This window comes from Rhagoletis pomonella, unplaced genomic scaffold, assembly GCF_013731165.1.
Source record: "Rhagoletis pomonella isolate Grant_MI unplaced genomic scaffold, Rhpom_1.0 Rhpom_scaffold_00002, whole genome shotgun sequence".
Classification (NCBI taxonomy): domain Eukaryota; kingdom Metazoa; phylum Arthropoda; class Insecta; order Diptera; family Tephritidae; genus Rhagoletis; species Rhagoletis pomonella.
The window spans coordinates 81,974,066-81,994,204 of NW_023458556.1; the positions used below are offsets into that span (position 1 = coordinate 81,974,066).

Sequence of the window (20,139 nt, forward strand, 5' to 3'; positions counted from 1 at the left end):
TAAATGAGTACTAGTATCGATACTTTTCGAGAAAGTTCCATAACCGCAGAACTCCACAGGCGAACAGCGATGGCCTACCAACTGTCATTTTGACGAGCAATAATGATTGCAAGTTTTTGTGTGTGGGCACTTTGATGTCTTGAAATAAGCATTTGCCGCATGACGCCACCAGACAACATTCTCTCAATTTCGGTGTTTAAAAACATTTAAATCTTTAAAAAACTAGCTAAATAATTTCCTAAAACGTAATCATAAATTATCCAATACGGAACAGATTTTTATTTTCATTTAATATCAAAATTTCGTCGATGTTAAAACCAGCACGCTTTCTTTCAAATGAAAATAGGGCTGTCAAACTATCGAATTGCCTGCAATAGATGTCCAGCAATAAGCGCTGACATATATTGCAGCACATAAGAAATAGGCGGTCTCCATTGGAAATATATTTTGTGACATGCTTATCACGACATCAGTGTTTTCCTGTGGAGACAGGGCCTAATGAAAAATCCATCCAGCCGGTTCAGTGATGAGAGGATACGACTCGACTTTTAGTAACGAGTAATTTTTCAAGCGATACCACGGTTGCCACTTGTATAAAAATAACCAACCAAAATCTGATGAAAAATCAACCAAATTAAAAAACCAAATTTGTTATCCACTTATCTATTACAAAAAGCAAAACTTATTACAAAGAACAAAAATTCAACAATTTTATTGAGCTTGAGGCCGGTTTTTTTTAATATTAGAAATATTGAAATATTTGGGCGTTCAATCACATATTTACTTTTTATATACGCATATAATGGGCTGTTTTTGCTTACGCGTAAAAGCACATTTAGCTCTAATTCGTCAACACAAAATTCGTCACGTAAATGTAACTAAATGCAACTCTATTTTTGCATTAAGAGTCTAAATGGTAAAAGCAACCCTGTGATCTTCAAATATATCCCCGATTCGAAAATGGTTTAATGAGAAAAGGTGGCCACATTGCTTTTTCGCGTATACAGTTGCTAGCTGCGTTTCAGTGATCGCCGATCGAGATTTCATTTATTATTTTACATTATTTGGAAAAAGAAAAGTTGCGCAAATTCAACATCGATGAGATACTGATAGAAAACTGGATCAATTTGAGATCAACTCTGTTTTTTTTCGTTTCTAAATTTCAAATTTCAATTGACAGCACCGACCAATGAATATATTCACAAACAAATTTTCGGTTTTGGTTAAAACAATTTAAGTGGTAATTCTCTAGGGTGGGGTAACAACTCCTAAAAAAGGTGCGGAAAAGTCGGGAGAGGTACCAAACGACGCGTTTCGGCCCCCCTAATAACAATCCGGAGGGGGGGAGATAATATTATTAACCATTTAAAAGTTATGAACAAAAAACTTTTGTTAAATTTCGTTGTTTTCTATGAGCAATTACCACGTCAAAAATGCACTAAATCACCAGCTTCCACTTTTAAAACACTACTAAAACGTTTCCGGTTATTATTTTATGCATTTCATTATTTATCGGAGTATTTATTTTTATGGAAAAAGCGCCGCAGGCGAAAATTTTTAATAAAAAATCGCGCGATTTTTTATAAAAAATTTTCGCCTGCGGCGCTTTTTCCATAAAAATCAATACCTCGATAAATAATGAAAATTTTTAATAAAAAACCGCGCGATGGTATAGCGAAATTTGCTATTATATTTTGGTTACAATATCTTATTTAGATGAAAGTAAAAAGAAAAAGAAGAAGAAGTGTATAGTGTAAACTGAGTATAATAGCGCAAATGAAATGTGAAATAAGTGGCAATACCAGCGATTTGAGGTTATAATAATTTTAGCAGGCGCAAAGTTTGTTTACTCTGTTTTATTAACGAAATATATAAAATAAAAGTGAATAAATGATTTGGTTTGCATAAAATAATAACCGGAAACGTTTTAGTAGTGTTTTAAAAGTGGAAACTGGTGATTTAGTGCATTTTTGATGTGGTAATTGCTCATAGAAAACAACGAAATTTAACAAAAGTTTTTTGTTCATAACTTTTAAATGGTTAATAATATTATCTGCCCCCTCCGGATTGTTATTAGGGGGGCCGAAACGCGTCGTTTGGTACCCCTCCCCACTTTTCCGCACCTTTTTTAGGGGTTGTTACCCCACCCTAGAGAATTACCACTAAAACTAAACATGAACTATAGACGCAATGATCTAAAAAAGAAGGTAATTAAGTAATCTTTGTTATTGGCGTGTTAGGCGCAGTTTGAAGAGTTTTTTTTTATGAATTAACATACATGTCTTCTTGCCCATAATAATAATATCCCAACGGTTTTTACCCTCCATTCCCGCCCATCCGCACGAGGGGCGCAGTCCGCATGACGTACGGAATCAGTATTTTCAATTTTTGCGCCGAGTCACGATAGGCAGGAGTTTGTCAAGTGTCGAGATCTAAAAATGTTCGGGAAAATTTTCCAAAACGGATCCAGGCTTTGAAAAAAAAAATATTAGGGAGTATAGAGGAGCGTTTTCAGATTCTAAATCTGAAGACCCCACCCTCCGGAGGCGTATAGTTTTAAAGTAATTCGCATTTAAAGTTGCAAAAAATACCGAATTTAACCTCACCTTTTGCTTTGTACACCAATTGAAGTGAAATGTCAGTGCTGCCATACATATGAAAAAATGCATCAAAAACACAAAACGGAAGCAATAAAAAAATGCAGATAATGATCGCGCGATATTTAATAAAAAAATTTAATTATTTATTGGTCGATTTTTGATTAAAAAGTTGCATAATTTATCGAAGTATCGATTTTATAATAAAAAGCGATGTTTTATTAAAAATGTTCATTATTCATCGAAGTATCGATTTTTAGTATATAAAGCGCCGCAGGCGAAAATTTTTAATAAAAAATCGCGCGATTTTCAATTAAAAATTTTCATTATTTATGGAAGTATCGATTTTTATAATATAAAGCGCCGCAGGCCAAAATTTTTAATAAAAAATCGCGCGATTTTTAATTAAAAATTTTCTTTATTTATGGAAGTATCGATTTTTAGAATATAAAGCGCCGCAGGCGAAAATTTTTAATAAAAAATCACGCGATTTTTAATTAAAAATTTTCATTATTTATGGAAGTAGCGATTTTTAGAATATAAAGCGCCGCAGGCGAAAATTTATAATAAAAAATCGCGCGATTTTTTGTTAAAAATTTTCGATATATATGGAACTATATTATTATATGGTTACTGGGTGTTTTATATAAAATCGCGCGATTTAATCCGCGCGATCCTTTGATAGTGGCGTATTTACTTTTAAAACGTATGGCAGCACATATTTGCTCTTACTGTCGCCCATTGTTATTTCTGTTTGTTTGTGAAAAGTGGTAAAACGTGAACACAAATTTATAAACGCGTTTTACTTAATTAATTGGTGAATTGTATATAATAAAAGCATAAAATACGCATGTGAGCATTGAAAATATAATATGTAACACAAAATATAAGTGATAAGTGGCATATTTTAAAAAAAGTAGGGGGTGATACTGGACATTATTTAACAACAAATTGGTAAAATACTATTAGCAATTATATTGTGAGAGTGAACAATTCATGTTGAGGAGGCCTCCCCCAACATCCTCACCAAGTTTCATGACGAAATTCCTTATACTTTCGCTGAAATTTCGATTGGTTCGGTTTTGGAAAGCCCACCCAAATGTTCAGCTACAGAACTAAATTCATCAGCCGATTTTATGTCTTTATTTTAATGATTCATTTATTGAGAGAGGACAGTATCGATTTCTTAATGCTGAAAAGCGGATCTGATATATCAAACGTGCTGGAATGAGAGTTAAAATCCTGGCATAAGCAACGGAGTGGGTTGTGCAATTCAAAATTAGTTTTACAAGCTTTCAGAAATAGGGGGCAAAAGTGTCTTGATACCCGGGAGGGAAAATTAAGGCTAACTTCGCCAAGAAGAAGCGGACTTGAAATTGAGCCTGTTAGTAATTTATCTATAAAAATTTTACCAAGCATTTGCCTGCGGCTGGAAAGTGTAGGAAGATTAATAAGTTTTAATCGGCTCGCATAAGGTGGAAGGTTATATTGAGAATCCCAACGGAAATTTCTTAAAGCAAAAAGTAGGAATTGTTTTTGAATTGATTCTATCTTGTCTGAGTAAATTTGATACCTTGGATTCCAAACCACCGAACCGTATTCCAGAATTGGCCTAACTAATGTTGTAAACAGGGTTTTAGTGATATAAGGGTCACAAAATTCTTTTGACCCTCGTTTCACAAATGCAAGTACACCTTTAGCCTTGTTGACTGTCACATGAATATGAAAATTAAAATTAAGCTTAGGATCCATTGTGATACCAAGGTCCACAAAATTATATACCTGTTCCAGGTTATGGTTACCTATTGTGTAAGAAGCGGGATGAACAGCTCTTCGCGAGAAGCTGATTACTTTACATTTCTTAAGATTTAGAGGCATAAGATTTACTTGACACCAGTAAGCCATGCTGTCTAAGTCTGATTGTAGTAAATCGAAATATCGTTTATAAAATGCAAGAACAGAACCGGGCCTAGGTATTTTTAAACATTACCCTTTGTGATCTATCATAGAGGTAAGAAGAGATCCAACGTAGAAAATTAGGTGGAAGACCAAGAAGATCATGTTTGTAGATGAGCAACGAGAGGCACACTTTGTCAAATGCTTTACTGAAGTCAGTATATATAACATCAACAGTTTTGCTTTCACTAAATGCTTTTGAGATATGGGATGTTAATTTAAGTAAATTTGTAGAAGTTGATTTGCCCTTGCAAAATCCATGTTGACTATATGAAATGCTAGAAGAGATAGAATGCGTCAACTGATTTGTTATAATTGCTTCAAATAATTTAGGAATTGCAGAAAGCTTATCTATTCCCCGGTAGTTCTCCACTGAAGATCTGCTACCGCTTTTATGTAACGGGGTTATGAACGATTCCTTCCATATAGTTGGAAAAACGCCCTCTTTAAGAGATAAATTAAATATCGCTGTTAACAGCTCATAGAGATAATCAGAACAATTTATAAGAATACAAGTAGGGATATGGGCCCTTACTCTGTAGTTCGAGTCGAAAGGTTGTTCTATTCGAAAGCCAAATTCGAATCGAAGCCCCATTCGTACTCCATAGTTCGTTCGAATCAACTTTCGAAGATATTCGAAAAAAGAGAGCAACACTGTTCGCCAAACGTCAAACGCAAAGCAAAATAAAGAAAGAAACTAAAATCAAAACAAGATGAAATTGCTAACATTTCGATTGTGAAGTTTGTGCACTTAAGAACTCAGTAATTGTTGTGTTAAATATATTTAATATTAGTGAAAGTCCTTGATAAAAAAAATTACCAAATGGATTCAGTGGCGATATGGTTGGAAGCAGATGAAGGCCAAGTGGCGGAACGAGTGCAATTGAGAGCGCTTAGGGATAAGGCCAACATATTCACTCTCAATGATAAATGGTAAAAGGAAATCGAAAATCCACAGCAATTCCGCCCATTATTAAGCTGGCCGCCGCACTGAAATTATTGGGGCAAGGAGGTTACCAACACCAAATTGGCCAAGACCAACACGTAGGCCTTTCTCAGCAGTCAATGTCACGCTGCCTTATTGAAGTGTGCAAAGCCATTGAGAAAACGCTTTTCCAACAACACATTAATTTTGCAAGTACGGACGCAGAGGAAACAGAGGCGAAATTATACTTCTATGAAAAGTGTGGCATTCCGGGCGTGTTGTTTGCAATAGATGGCACACATATACAAATGATAAGACCAACAAGGAATGAGCATTTGTAATACAATAGAAAACTGAAGCACAGTATGAATGCAATGGTTGTAAGTATTGCATTATCATGAAGGTTTTCAACAACAATTTTTCAAATTAAAATTCTTAGATGTGTGACCACAAGATGAGAATTAGAGCTGTTGACGCGCGATACGGTGGTGCATGCCATGATTCCCATGTATGGAACCTGTCCAGTGAGAGAAGGGCTTTAAAAGCTCGTTTTGATAATGGCGAGAGAGGGATATGGAGTCTTGGTTAGCATCAATTAATACTTTAATATCGATAATATATTAATATTTGCATTCAAATTATTTAAGGCGACTCAGGATATCCATTGGAACCATGGATGTTAACTCCCTATCGTAATGCCGCCGAAAATTCAGCGGGAGGCCGGTTTAATCACTGCCATGCCAAAGGACGGTCAATCATCGAACGAGTATTTGGAATATTGAAAGGAAGGTTTCGATGTCCTTTGGCAGCACGCGAGCTGCATTATACTCCGCAAAAGGTTTCAGCTATAATGAACGTTTGCTGCGCTTTGCACAACATTTGTCTGCAATTTAAAGCTGAGCTGCAACCTTCAGAAGATTTTCCCACAGAAGATGTACATTTATTAGAAACTGTGAATATGGTGGAAGCGGACAGCAAGAAGTACAGCAAATATTTCTAGGAACTTAAGAGATGAAATAAGAAACAGTTTAATTGCATAGGTGTAGCAAAATATTTTATTAATTCAAGTGTGTGTATACATAGTAGCTCAAAATCAAATCATAAAGTGATATTTTAACAATATTCGCAATGTTTTTAATTCTGAAATTTTTTTGTAAATATTTTAAAATAGTATAGCTGATTATCTAAAAAAAAATCGTATAAATCTAAGTTGTAAACTTGTGCCAAAATTAGGAAATATCAACAAATTTTCATACAAATTGCCAACTTTTTTACTAGAATTTCTTGACAAAAATTTGGCCTGTTAAACTTAAATATAATGTGGAAGTTCTAAGTCCATAAAAAATTCCGTTGATTTTTGATAACTTTCTTTGCTGACGGTCTTGGACATTTTTTTCCATACAAAGTATATATTTTTATATGGAAGAAAATGCACAACACCGCAAAGAAAGTTATCAAAAATCAACGGAATTTTTTATGGACTTCGAACTTCCACATTATATTTAAGTTTAACAGGCCAAATTTTTTTCAAGTAATTTTAGTAAAAAAGTTGGCTATTTGTATGAAAATTTGTTGATATTTTCCTAATTTTGACACAAGTTTACAACTTAGATTTCTATGATTTCTGTTAGATAATCAGCTTTACTTTTTTAAAAAATGTATTAAAAAAGTTTCAGAATTAAAAACATTGCGAATATTGTAAAAATATCAACAATAAATAAATAAAATAAAAGTATTTTTTCAGTCTTCATTTTATAAAATTACATATGTAAAACATTTCTAAGAACCTAAGACACAAAATATAGTTTAGTTTCATTGGTATATAAAAAAAATGTAAAAATATTCATTAGCCTTTTCATTCACAGGTAACAATTCAACAAAAAATTACATACAACTAATTCATTGATTGCTTGGATTTGAAATTATCATAAAAATAAAAAATATTCATTATTTTTGATTAATACAACCAAGCAACTGCTGTACCTTAATCTGCTATTTAAAAAATAAATAACTTAAAAAACAATTCATCAGTCTTCAAAGGAACAAAAAACTTATAAAATATGAATTCGTAAAAATAACTACACTTAAATCAACTATTTACAAAGTTTAGCTTTTAGCTTCAGTGCTTTTAACTTCAGTTTTCTTTTCTTTTTTTCATTTTTTTTGAAAAATTCAAATTTTTCTCGTTTTAATTGAAGTTAAGCCTCTTCGAGCTCAACATTCCTCTTAAAATATCTACTTAAACTATTTAAATTATCACATACTTCGTCCAGCTTTTTCATCGAATTTTCGTGATATTGGCATTGGTTTTCCACTTGCAGTTTTAGCAAATTGTCTTTGCCGAGTGATAGTGAGCGTGCGCGATTCGGGGGTGCAATAACAATCGGTGGCGTAGTGGCGATAGCATTCGGTGGCTGATTCTCTGCATCATTACTTGGATATTCTTCAGGCTCCAAGTTTATACAATCAAGTGGGCTAGATGATGCAGGATCGCCGAAGGTAGTAGCACCAAAGCGCATTGTTTCAGCCTCGCCATTTATAGATGCATCTATGTTCAGTAACGCAACCACTTCTTCTTCCGTCGCAGTTAATGAACAGAATCTCGATGGTCCACCTCCTGTTCCCGACATGCTCTCCTTATTCCTTCGCAACTTCGCCTTAATATTGCTTTTATAATCTGCCCATATCTACATAAAAAAAATTATAACGTTTTACAATATGGTACACAAAAACATAATAAATTTGTTACCTTTTACCATTCAGTGAAGTTATGAGTTGGAGGTCCGCCTGAATTAAGCTCATTTTCTAGCCTCTTCCACAGATTATTAGAGGTTTGCTTTGCAGCTAAACCCTTAATTTGACCTTTCGCCAAATCGCTGTGTTCCATCATAAAATTTACCAATATTTCAAATTGTCGAGGCTTGGTATTTGGTTGTTTGATTTTCGTTGTCCTAAAAATTATTTTTTTGATTAAATAAATACATATTTTCACAAATATTATTGCAATTACTTACATTTTTGCGGACGTCCGAGTGCTTGGTTGCTGTCGAATAGAATTTTCTACAATTCCACCATTTTGACATTTGCTTTCGATGCAGGGAGTACCAAATTTTCGAAAATTCGAAAGGGGATAAAGAAAATTCGAAGGGAACAGAATGGAATTCGAACATCGAACGAATGTTACTCGAAAGGTGCTTTCAGAGTACCAATCGTTCGAAAGCGAACAAATTTTCTTTCGAATCGAACTACAGAGTAAGGGCCCTGGTCAGGACCATAACTGAAGGACTGCTTTAAGGATTTCAGATAAACTACTACATCATCGGGAGATATTACTGGGATATTTATTGAGTTCATTGGACATAGTTTAAAAGGATAATCAATGTTAGCATGTGAGTTATTGGAATAATTGGATTTAAAAAACTGAGCGAACACGTTAGAAATTGTTTGATTATCACTAGAGGCAGTATGTTGATACTTCATGGCGGAAGGAAACCCACGTACATTTCGCTTGGAGTTTACGAAGTCATAAAATGATTTGGGGTTATATATTATACGTCGTTTGATTTTACACAAGTAACCTTTATAACACTTTTTGTTTAATTCAAAAAACTTTTGACGCAAAAGTGAGTATTTTACATAGTATGAGTGTAAACCGGTTTATTTATGTAATCTAAAATAACGCGACTTTCTGTTTTTCAAATTTCTCAGTTCTTTAGTGAACCATAACTTTGTTTGCTCTTCAGGAACATACATACGTTTAGGCACATGCTTTTCAAATAATTTATGTAAAGTAAAGTTAAAAAGTGCAACGCTTTGTTCAATATTTTCTTTAAATGCAGGCCACGACAATTTAGACAGTTCTTTGTTAAGCATTTTAAATTTGGCTTTCGAAAAATCAAAGCGAATATTTGGCTCGTATGCTTGGGTACTGCAATTTTCACCATCACTTATAACTTCGTAAGATACCTCCATAGCAGGGTGGTAGACATCTTCGGGCAAAACTAGTGGATCACACTTATTTACAACGGATTTAGATGCATCATCAACATAAACAAGATCTAATACTTTACCAAACTTATTGTGAAGTACATTAACCTGAGTTAGGCAGAGTTCAGCCATCTCTTCTAAAAATACGTTGTTGCACGCACTAGACGCGAAAGGTATGATATCATTGTCAATGATGTTCCATGATATGCTTGGTAAATTAAAATCACCCAACATAATCATTGAATCAGAAGGTTTAGTCAGTAAATTAACTGATTTCAGTAAAGAGATGAGTCGTGAATACACCAATGTGTCAGATCGGGGAGTGATATAGCACAGAGCTAAGTAAATATACCCTTTTCCAGCCTGTACACGAATGCATTTAAACTCTACTGAATCAATGTGTGGAAGACTAACTTCTTCAGATGGTATTGAAGAGTCTACAGCGAAGAGTACGCCACCGCCGATTCTGTCCTCCCTATCTTGTCTATAGATATGATAATTATTTGGAAGAATCTGTGAACTGAAAATGTGAGGTTTCAGCCAAGTTTCAGTAAAAGAAAGAATATTATAATTACATTCAAGGCCTTTAAAGTATAAGTTCGTTAATTTAGTATTTAAGCCTCTTACATTTTGGTAATAAATACTTAAAGCAGATTTAATAATTAGTTTTTTTGATTCAGTGTTATGACGGGGAATATTAGCTAAGTTATTTACTTTTTTGGGCCTATATTCGAATTCACGAACGAAAGCTCCGGGGGGGCCAAAAAGAACTACTAAGCAGCGCATTAAAATTTTCTAAATTTACGTCAATTTTAAATGAAGCAATATTTCTTTCGTAATTAAAATTAAATTTTCTGATGCTTAAGTCGACAGTTGTAATTTTTGATGAGATGTAAAGCTTTATATCGTCTTCGGTAGTGTCTCTCGAATATCTAGAAACAAAGATTGACTTCTTTGGCGGAACCACAACTAGTTTCCTCGTATCAGACTGGACTACCGGTGGAGGGGGTTGAGTTTCTGCGTTAGTAGTTGAGGATAGGGAAGGCGGTGGAGGCTTTGAAGATGATGCCACCACTTCAAGGGGGGGAAGGGGAAGATACTTCAGGCTCTTTATTATCCGAAGCAGATTTCGTTACACGGTCTTTCGAGGCTGAGGATTCTGATGCTGGAGGACACGGAGAGGATAATTTAATTAAGTCCGTCGGAAGATTATTCTGACGTGCAACGGCAGCAATTTCCTTAGATGGATTATGAAGACGCTTACGTTTAGACACACGGATATCCTTAACAGATTGCAAGGTATCTAAGCATTTGAATGATTTAAACACATTTTCATAATGCTTAAATTTTTCTGTCAGTACCGACAATTCTCTCCCTATTTCTATAAAACCATTTCTGGTTTGCTTAAAAAGCTTGAAAAGATCAACTTCGGTTGACCTGCACTTTCCGCAAGACCAGCGAAGGCCCTTGCCATCATTAATAGCGTCCAGAATTCTTCCCGTCAAACCAGCACATTTCAGATGGTAAATACCATCACACAGCCAGCACGATAAGTAGCGTTCAGAATCGCTTTTAATATGGAAAGTATCAAGATCACACTTCATATTGAAAGATGTATGTAATATACTCGTTAATAAAAGACAAACAAAATAAATTACAACAATTAAGGAGCTGATGTAAATAGCTTTAAATAAATGTAGCGAACAGTTTGAGTATCACTGTAATTATGACACTTAATAAACGCAACGCAAACAGCTGTGACAAGAATTACTAAAAGAAGTAAACAAAAAGAGTAAAACATATGTGCAAAAACAAAATGAAAGTTAACTACAAAGGATACAACAACAATGATAGCAACAAATGACTCGGCAAAATTATAATGTATGCTAGTGAAATTTAATTAAATTTACTTTAATATAAAACCAATAACTTTCACTTAGCTTCAATTATTTCACACTCTGATGCTCATAAGCACTTTTTATCACTACTTTAACACAGAATTAGCACAATGAACTTAGTAAGTAGAAAGCCAAAATCAGAGCACAATAAAGTACAACCTCACAGCTTGACGTTTGCTATTGCTATTCCCGAAATAGTTCCGAAAACCCCAAAAATCCAAAATTAGTTCCAAAAATACCGAAATGGTCCCGAAAGTTCCGAAAATACCGATATTAATTCCAAAAATAACGAAAGTCCCAAACAAATTTTCCGGTAATCCCGAAAGAATTACGAAAAAGCTTCGAGAATCCCGAAATAGCCCTGAACACCCCGAAATAGTCTTGAGAATCCTGATTTAGTCCGGAGAATCTCTAAAATCCCGAAACAGTTCCCAAATTGAGGTGTGGTGAGTTTAAGTTAGGTGTGGTGAGTTATTATGTGGTGAGTTGATTTGAGGAGAGGTAAAGTGAGTTGTGGTAAGGTAAGTTAAGGTGAGGTGTTATTCTTTAAATTTCTCCTTAATTATACAGTACTTAGTTTGAAAGTATTTAGCCATCCACTAAATACCTCGGTACTTTAGTGAAAGTATTTTGCATCCCCAAGGTACTCTGAGTACTCTGGACTAGAGTATTTAGCGCCTGCTAAATACTTACATATTTTGTACTTTGGTATCTAGCAGCTCCTAAATACTCAAGTTTTTCTTACTTTAATATATAATAGCTCCTAAATACCTGAATATTTTTTACTTGGGTATTTAGCAGCAGAGGATGGTTCCGTGCGCAGATGTGGACAACTTTTGACTGCTATTCACCTTGGAGTGACCAGAAGCGATTCTTGTGCGTACGGTACAAATCGCAGCTCACAACATCCGGATATTTATATCCACGTATCCTCTGGGTAGCAACCAAACACCCGTTTGGGAGCGCGCTAAAGTGAGAAGGCGTAAAACTTCGAGGGCGCTGGGTTTGGGTCCCGCCACGTTAAAACCCCGCCCAATGAAAAACAACAAACAGCCTCGGATGAGACCCCTTTTTTTTATGACGAACATGGCAAACGTGTAAAGGACTATGATTTAAGGATATGCAGCTGGAATATCCTGACCCTTAATGGGGCATGTGCCTCTTCCCGGCTGGTTGATGTCCTCGGGAAGACAAAGGCTGACATCACCGCCATCCAAGAAATGCGATGGACGGGGCAAGGAAAAGTAATCGTGAAGCCTTGCGACGTCTACTACAGTTGCCTCGTAAAGGAGCGTAAATTCGGTGTTGGATTCGTGGTAGGAGAGAGACTCCGTCGCCGAGTACTGGCGTTCATCCTGGTGGACGAACGTTTAGCCACAATCCGCATCAAAGCTAGATTCTTCAACATCTCGCTCATCTGTGCCCATGCCCCGACGGAAGAGAAGGATGAGGCGTCGAAGGATCTCTTCTATGAGTGCTTGGAACGTACATATGAGCGCTGCCCCCGACTCGATGTCAAAATCGTGTCTGGCGATTTTAATGCTAAGGTGGACAAGGAAGGGATCTTTGCGCCACTGTCAGAAAATTCAGCCTCCACGACGAAACGTCCGATAACGGGCTGGGGCTGATCGACTTCGCCGGGGCCCGAAACATGGTAATTTGTAGTACGAGAAACCAAATCGATCATGTTGTGAGAGACGGAAGGCATGCTTCAAGCGTTTTAGACGTACGTACACTCCGAGGGCCAAACATCGACTCGGACTACTATCTTGTAGCCAAGATACGCACCCGCCTCTGTGCAGCAAAAAATGTGCGCCCAACAATGCAAGGAAAGCTTAACGTCGAAAAGCTGCAATCACAACAGCCGGCCAATTTATTCGCCACTCGACTCACACACCTGCTTTCTGAGAGCACTCCTCAACAATCCGACATACGCGAGCAGTGGAACCACATTTCCCGATCATTAAGTACCGCCGCCGAAGAAGTAGTTGGATTTCAGCGAGCCCGAAAGAACAACTGGTACGATGAGGAATGTCAAGAACCCGCAGAGAAAAAATACGCCGCCTATAGGGCCACGCTGCGATCGGGCGCAACGCGAGCCATGTGGGATCGTTATAGGGATCTGAAGAAGGAAGCGAGACGTATTTGCCGCAATAAGAAGAGAGAGGCCGAAATACGTGAGATGCTGGCCGACAGGAAGAACGCCCGAAAATTCTACCAGAGGGTTAGGCGACTTGCGGAAGGTTTCAAGACCGGGACGAACTCGTGTAAGAACAACAATGGCGACCTAGTGACCGATGTCCAGAATATACCTAAATTGTGGAGGGAAAACTTTTAAAACAAACTGAATGGTAGCAACGCTAAAAGTAGTGAAGAAGACGAACCCAAGTCCCCAGTCGATGATGATGGAGTAGCTGTCCCACCGCCTGACTATGACGAGGTACGAATAGCGATTACGCGGCTGAAAAACAACAAAGCTGCTAGAGCTGACGGCCTGCCACCCGAGCTATTCAAGTACGGCGGCGAGGAGCTGATGAGGTGCATGCATCAGCTCGTATGCAGAATATGGTCAGATGAACGCATGCCCGACGACTGGAATTTAAGTGTGCTCTGCCCAATTCTCAAGAAAGGCGACCCCGATATACGCGCCAACTACCGCAGAATCGGCCTTCTCAGCATAGGTTATAAGGTCTTATCGATTGTTTTGTGCGAAAGACTGAAGCCCACCGACAACGAACTGACTGAACCTTATCAGTGTGGCCTTAATAATAATAATAATAATAGATTGGCGCTTACACATATGTTAGTGTTTGGCCGAGCTTCTCCTCCGATTTGTGGCGTGCGCCTTGATGTTGTCACACAAAGCGGAGGGACCTACAGTTTTACGCCTACTCCGAACTCGAAGGTTTGCCATTGCCTGCGGAGGGACGACCGCTTTTAAAGAAAAAACCTTTTTTCTATATTTTTTTATGTTGCTTTGACCAGGGCTTGAGCCCAGGTGCAGCGGAGTGGAAGCGCGCACTGCTTACCACTACACCACAGGGGCCGACAGTGTGGCGTTAGGCCTGGAAAATCCACCATAGATCAGGTATTCACGCCAAATCTTGAAATAGACCCGCGAGAATAGGATCGACACACACCTATTTGTCGATTTCAAAACCGCTTTCGACATCACGAAAAGAAGTTGTCTTTATGCCACGATGTCTTAATTTGGTATTCCCGCGAAACTAATACGGCTGTGTAAAATGACGTTGAGCAATACCACCAGCTCCGTCAGAATAAGGAAGGACCTCTCCGAGCCGTTTGATACCAAACGAGGTCTCAGATAAGGGGACTCCCTTTCGTGTGATTTCGTTAATCTGATGTTGGAGAAGATAATAAGAGCCGCAGAACTGAACCGCTTAGGCACAATACTTTACAAGTGCGTACAATTGCTGGCGTATGCCGACGACATCGATATTATCGGTAAAAAGAAGGGCTACGTCTGTTCTGCCTTTTCGGGATTGGATAGAGAGGCAAAGTGAATGGGTCTGGTGGTGAACGAGGACAAAACGAAGTATCTCCTGTCATCACACAAACAGTCAGAGCATACGCGTCTTGGCATCCACGTCACTTTTGACAGTTACAAGTTTGAAAAAGTAGACGACTTCGTTTATTTGGGAACCAGCATTAACACCAATAATAATGTCAGCCTTCAAATCCAACGGAGAATCACTCTTGCCAACAAGTGCTACTTTGGGCTGAGTAGGCAATTGGAAGTAAAGTCCTCTCTCGTCGTACAAAGATCACACTCTATAAGTCACTCATCATGCCTGTGCTGGTGTATGGCGCGGAGGCATGGACAATGGAAGCATCTGATGAGGCGACTCTCGGAGTTTTCGAGAGAAAGATTCTGCGAAAGATTTACGGACCTTTACGCGTTGGTGATGGCGAATATCGTAGACGATTTAACGATGAGCTGTATGAGCTTTACAACGATATAGACATAGTGCATCGAATTAAAATGGACAGAAATGCTCCTGCCCTGAAAATATTCAACGCGGCCGCGATGCTGGTAACAGAGGAAGAGGAAGGCCTCCTCTGCGTTGGAAAGACCAGGTGGAGAAGGACTTGGCTTCACTTGGCATTTCCAATTGGCGTCAGTTAGCACAAAAGAGAAATGACTGGCGTGCTGTTTTGGACTCGGCCAAAATCGCTTAGGCGGTTACAGCGCCAATAAAGAAGAGAAGAAGGGTGACAGGTAATAAGGTCAATGGAAATAAGGTCAATTGACTTTATTTCCCACCCTGGTGCGAAATAAAGTCAATTGACATTATTACCTTTTCAAAAGCGAAATAAAGTCAACAAAAATTTGGAAATAAAGTCATTGACGCTATTTCCTCATTCAAATGGAAATAGCGTCAACAATGCTTAAAGTATGTCGATTCAAAGAAAAAAATGTTGTTCTTACAATAAACATTGCCCCGTAAGTGTTGTTTTTTAATAGATGAAAAAGGCTTTTGCCAAATCCTCAGTGTTGTGATATTAATCCCCACACAATCATGAACTACCACCAATTGATTATATTAAAAAAAATTTAAATTACGAATATGTAAAAACACGATGCGAAAAACTAAACGCCTGCGCACAGCTGGAATACGAGAAATATTTGAAGAAAGAGTGGAGAAATGATCCATAACTTGCAAAACATTTTTCGTTTCTACAAAAATAAAGCGAACACTATTAAATTGAAGAAACAGTACATGTCCAAACACCCCGGAGCAGCACTGAAAGAATTCTGTGTTTTAAATTAGCATATTTTGAACGAATTCGGAATGTCTAAGGTGGAAAAGAACCCAACCTTTCTATAAGGAAACAATTACAGAAAAAGAATTTTCTTACACTGTATTTATGTCTCCGCCAGCAGTCATTTAAAAGCAGCTAAGGAGAACGACGACACTATTTATTAGATGGCACATTCAACGAGCCAAGGTGCCAAAATGCGGGTATAAACAATTATTGATTATTTAATATCGGAACGGAGATCATATAAGTTAATTGATTGGTTTTCACACACTTTTGAAACACAAATTATATGCTTTTTTACTGCAGACAAGTTGTTGCCTCAAAACACAGCAGAAATCTTCCAATCAGGGCTGCCAACTCTCCTTAGTTATGAGATGCCATATTGAGGATAAAAAAGTGCCAAAATGTGCCAAATAGAAAAAATAAAAGTGATAAAAAAAGGTGTAATTCCTTTTAATCATTCACATTTAGCAATAAAATAAAGCCACATTTTCAAAACAAAAGTGCAATGATAAAATAAGATAAACCAGTTGAAAAGCCTTTATAAATTAGAAAATTTTAGTTGAGAAAAAGAAGTACACGCAAAGGATTTCACAAAAATGTATTGAAATGTTTTTTTTTTTACAAAAGTGCCATTTTGGCATTTTGTGCCAGATTGAAAAATTAAGTGCCATTTGAAGTAAAATAGGAACAAATGGCACGGTTTGAGCCAAGTTGGCATCCCTGCTTCCAATAACTTACAAATATAAAAATGTGAAATATCGAGGGCTTGAATTCATTAATACCCTCTATCTGCAATTTGCACAAAAACTAATTTGTGATTTTAGAAACCATCTGGGACTTATTACCTGTCGTTATATAAGGTAACATTAATATCACTGATGACAGTTAAAGCTTAGGTGGATTTTTATATCAGAATCTCATCTTTGTGAAAAGTGTGCATATAGGGGGTATTATTGAATATAAGCCCTCGATGTTTAAAATATATAAAAATTTTATTTCAACGTATACAAAAAATAAATCTACCTGCGTTACAGCACGTGGGGAGACGGGGAAGGGGGGGCCGGGGGGCCGCGGCGTAGCGTGACGTGGTGTGCGCGCCGGTCGCGCGGGGTACGCGAGGCGCGAGCGCGAGCGCGACGCGCGCGGTGTGGCGCGCTGACGCGGGCCGCCGCGAAGCTAAGCAAATTTAATGTTTGAAAGAGAAATAATGTCAATTGATTTTATTTCGTTTTTAAAAAGGTAATAATATCAATTGACTTTATTTCGCACCAGGGTGGGAAATAAAGTCAATTGACCTTATTTCCGTTGATCTTATTACCTGTCACCGAGAAGAAGATTTAGCCGCTCCTAAATACCTAAGTATTTTTTATTTGAGGATTTAGCAAACTCCTAAATACCTAAGTATTTAATACTTGGATATTTATCAGCTCCTAAATACCTAAGTTCCTTTTACTTGAATATTTAGACTTCTCCAGATACTAAGTATTTGTGTATTTAGTACCCAAAGTAGTACAAAAGAATTTAGGTGTGCCCATCACTGAAAAACATTTAATTGATAGAAGTGGTTCTCCATTTGCGTTTTCTGACCATTGCAGTTTCGCGGAAATACACTTTTGACGAACTTTTTTTGTTAAATAATCGAAGGTTTTAAATTAGGGACACTTGAAAATTTGTTTTCAGCGAATCTTACACAATCAAAGAAGGGAAAATTGTTTTTGGATCAAATATATCCAGCGCTAATAAAAAGATACACTTGCAGAAATCACTTCATACTTAATGAATCTCTATACAGATTTAAAAAATCGTGCGTTCAGCACCTTAGAAATATTTTTTTCGACAGATGGAGTAAATGACAAGGAAATCGATTTATTTAATCATATTTTAATTGCGAATCTTTTTTAATTGCCTATTGTTATTCCAGAAAAATGCTGCGGAAATGGTTAAGTTATTTATCCGGCGCCGAAAACATGCAGTTTTTGATGGATTTCTGCCGCAATCCGTCTCCTGATATCAAAGTTGCGTGTCTAACCTTTATCAAATTTGTTTGTCTCCATAGATTTTAGCGCTCAAAGGCACAGCCGAATTTGTTGAGTATTTACTGGATCGGAAAATTGAGTTTGCTAAGGAGGCGAAGTACAAGAAGTTCGAATTAATTAGTCTATTGGCAAATAGCGATGTTTTCGATATCCAAATTAAACTTCAATTACGAACTTATGTCAACGAAGGACCTTACTTTATACAAAGCATAATAGACATTGCTACTGAAGGCAATTAATATAGTAATCTCTGTAATTCTTCTAACCCTAGATGTGCATTTGTATATCATAATCAATATTTCGACTGTAAGCGAAACATTTTCAAATTTTATCAACAAAACTGACACGAGAACTTCAGTTATGGGTTACAAATTTTTTTTATTACCATCGCAGAATAGACTTGTAATCTACAAGAGAGAGATAGACTTGTTTGCGGAGGGAGGCTATCAACACGGAGTTGGTAAGGACTATGATGTCGGAATGACGCAGCCCACAGTATCGAAGACAATATCGCTGCTATTAAACGTTTTTGAACGGAAGCTTTGCCCAATCTGGATCAATTTTATTATGGACGAGTCAGAAGTAGTAGAAGCAAAACAAGATTTTTACTCGAATGCAATGTTTCCAGGAGTAGTAATGTGTGTTGACGGTACTCATGTTAAATTAACAGCACCTTCCTCTGAAACGATTCTCTTTTTCAATTGAAAAGGCTGGTATAGTCTTAATGTAATGATAGTAAGTTTGATATAAATATGTATGTATATACAAAGTAGATATGCGAATAAGTTGAGAATGTAATCATGATAGCCACATTTGGAAGTTAGGTAGTGCCAGGAAGCATTTTGAACGGCAATATAGAGAACGAAATACAAACATGTGGCTTCTTGGTAGTAAAAAGCCGCACCCAGTGTCATATAAATAAATATTAACAACTATTCTTCTAGGCGATGCCGGCTACCCACTCGAGCCTTGGCTTATGACGCCTTATAGAAATGCAGCTGCAGGGTCGCCAGAAAGAATTTAAAAACACGAAGTGTGGTTGAAAGAACAATTGGTGTGTGGACAAGCCGATTCCGATGTGTTTTGGGTGAACGAGCTTTAAATTATGCTCCTCTAAAGGCCTGCCAAATTGTAAGCGTAGCTTGTGCTCTCCACAATATATGTATTAAAGTACAGCGCAAGTGTATTTGCCGCATTTCGTTCAATAAATACTCCTTGCATTGTACTCTATTCCCAACACATTGTTACTCTTTTTCAGCATACATACACAACTTGGCGTTGAGAGAGTAAATACTTGACGTACTTGCTATTACTCCACCAAAGTAGGTACTCTACTTTTTCTCATCGCGTACTAGAGATATTTGCTGCTGCCAAAAGGGAGTAGCAAATCTACTCTATGTATAGTTGTAGTACAGTAAGTACTTGCGTATTAAATTTCAATTCTGGTTGTTAGCCTACTACTTAGTTGATATCGTTTGCGGCGCTGGTCAGTGAAATTGAAAGAGTAAAAATAGAATATGGAAATTGACGATGTAGGGAAATGTTTACGGCCTTATTTATAAAAAATAACGTAGATTTAGACAGTTGTTTAATGTGACATTTTCATAAAACTTTTGTATTCAAGCAGCTTTTTAAATCTATGTGTGTACTTATATTTTTATGAAAGTATTATTTCTCGTTTCTAATTTTCTATAAAACTATTTGCAGTCATTAACCTACAAATAAGTTGTCAAAAACAACAACAATACTGCTATTCGAAATAAAATTATTAGTGGCAAATCAAAATTTTGAAAAGTGCCGATTTTCACATTCGATGGTTGGACATGGTAGCGACGAGATGTACGAGTATTTTTTTCTTAAGAGCTGCATACTGATTTAAGAAATTTTTTATAGAAGCACATTTTTTTCCATTTATTGTGCGTAATTTTATATGAATTTTTAGTTTTTCTTGA

The 20,139-nt window shown here is 36.9% G+C and overlaps 2 protein-coding genes across 3 annotated transcripts; one reads left to right on the forward strand and one right to left on the reverse strand.

Moving 5' to 3' along the window:
• The first annotated feature begins 5,772 nt into the window (after positions 1–5,772).
• LOC118734114 (putative nuclease HARBI1) lies at positions 5,773–6,851 on the forward strand. Its single transcript, XM_036463826.1, has 3 exons — positions 5,773–5,858; positions 5,918–6,062; positions 6,126–6,851. Exons 1-3 carry the CDS (start codon positions 5,844–5,846, stop codon positions 6,476–6,478), a joined length of 513 nt encoding a protein of 170 aa, XP_036319719.1. The 5' UTR covers positions 5,773–5,843; the 3' UTR covers positions 6,479–6,851.
• A 191-nt stretch (positions 6,852–7,042) lies between these two features.
• Positions 7,043–8,733, reverse strand: LOC118734115. 2 transcript variants are annotated; one of them, XM_036463828.1, is made up of 3 exons: positions 8,493–8,733; positions 8,228–8,429; positions 7,043–8,165 (listed from the first exon to the last, which is right to left on the reverse strand). In XM_036463828.1, the coding sequence occupies exon 3, from the start codon at positions 8,106–8,108 to the stop codon at positions 7,677–7,679; it is 432 nt and encodes a 143-aa protein (XP_036319721.1). In that variant the 5' UTR covers positions 8,109–8,165; positions 8,228–8,429; positions 8,493–8,733; the 3' UTR covers positions 7,043–7,676. The 2 variants fall into 2 exon arrangements, with proteins under 2 accessions (XP_036319721.1, XP_036319720.1); XM_036463827.1 differs by lacking the exon at positions 8,493–8,733 and having other exon boundaries at positions 8,235–8,263.
• Positions 8,734–20,139: the final 11,406 nt, after the last annotated feature.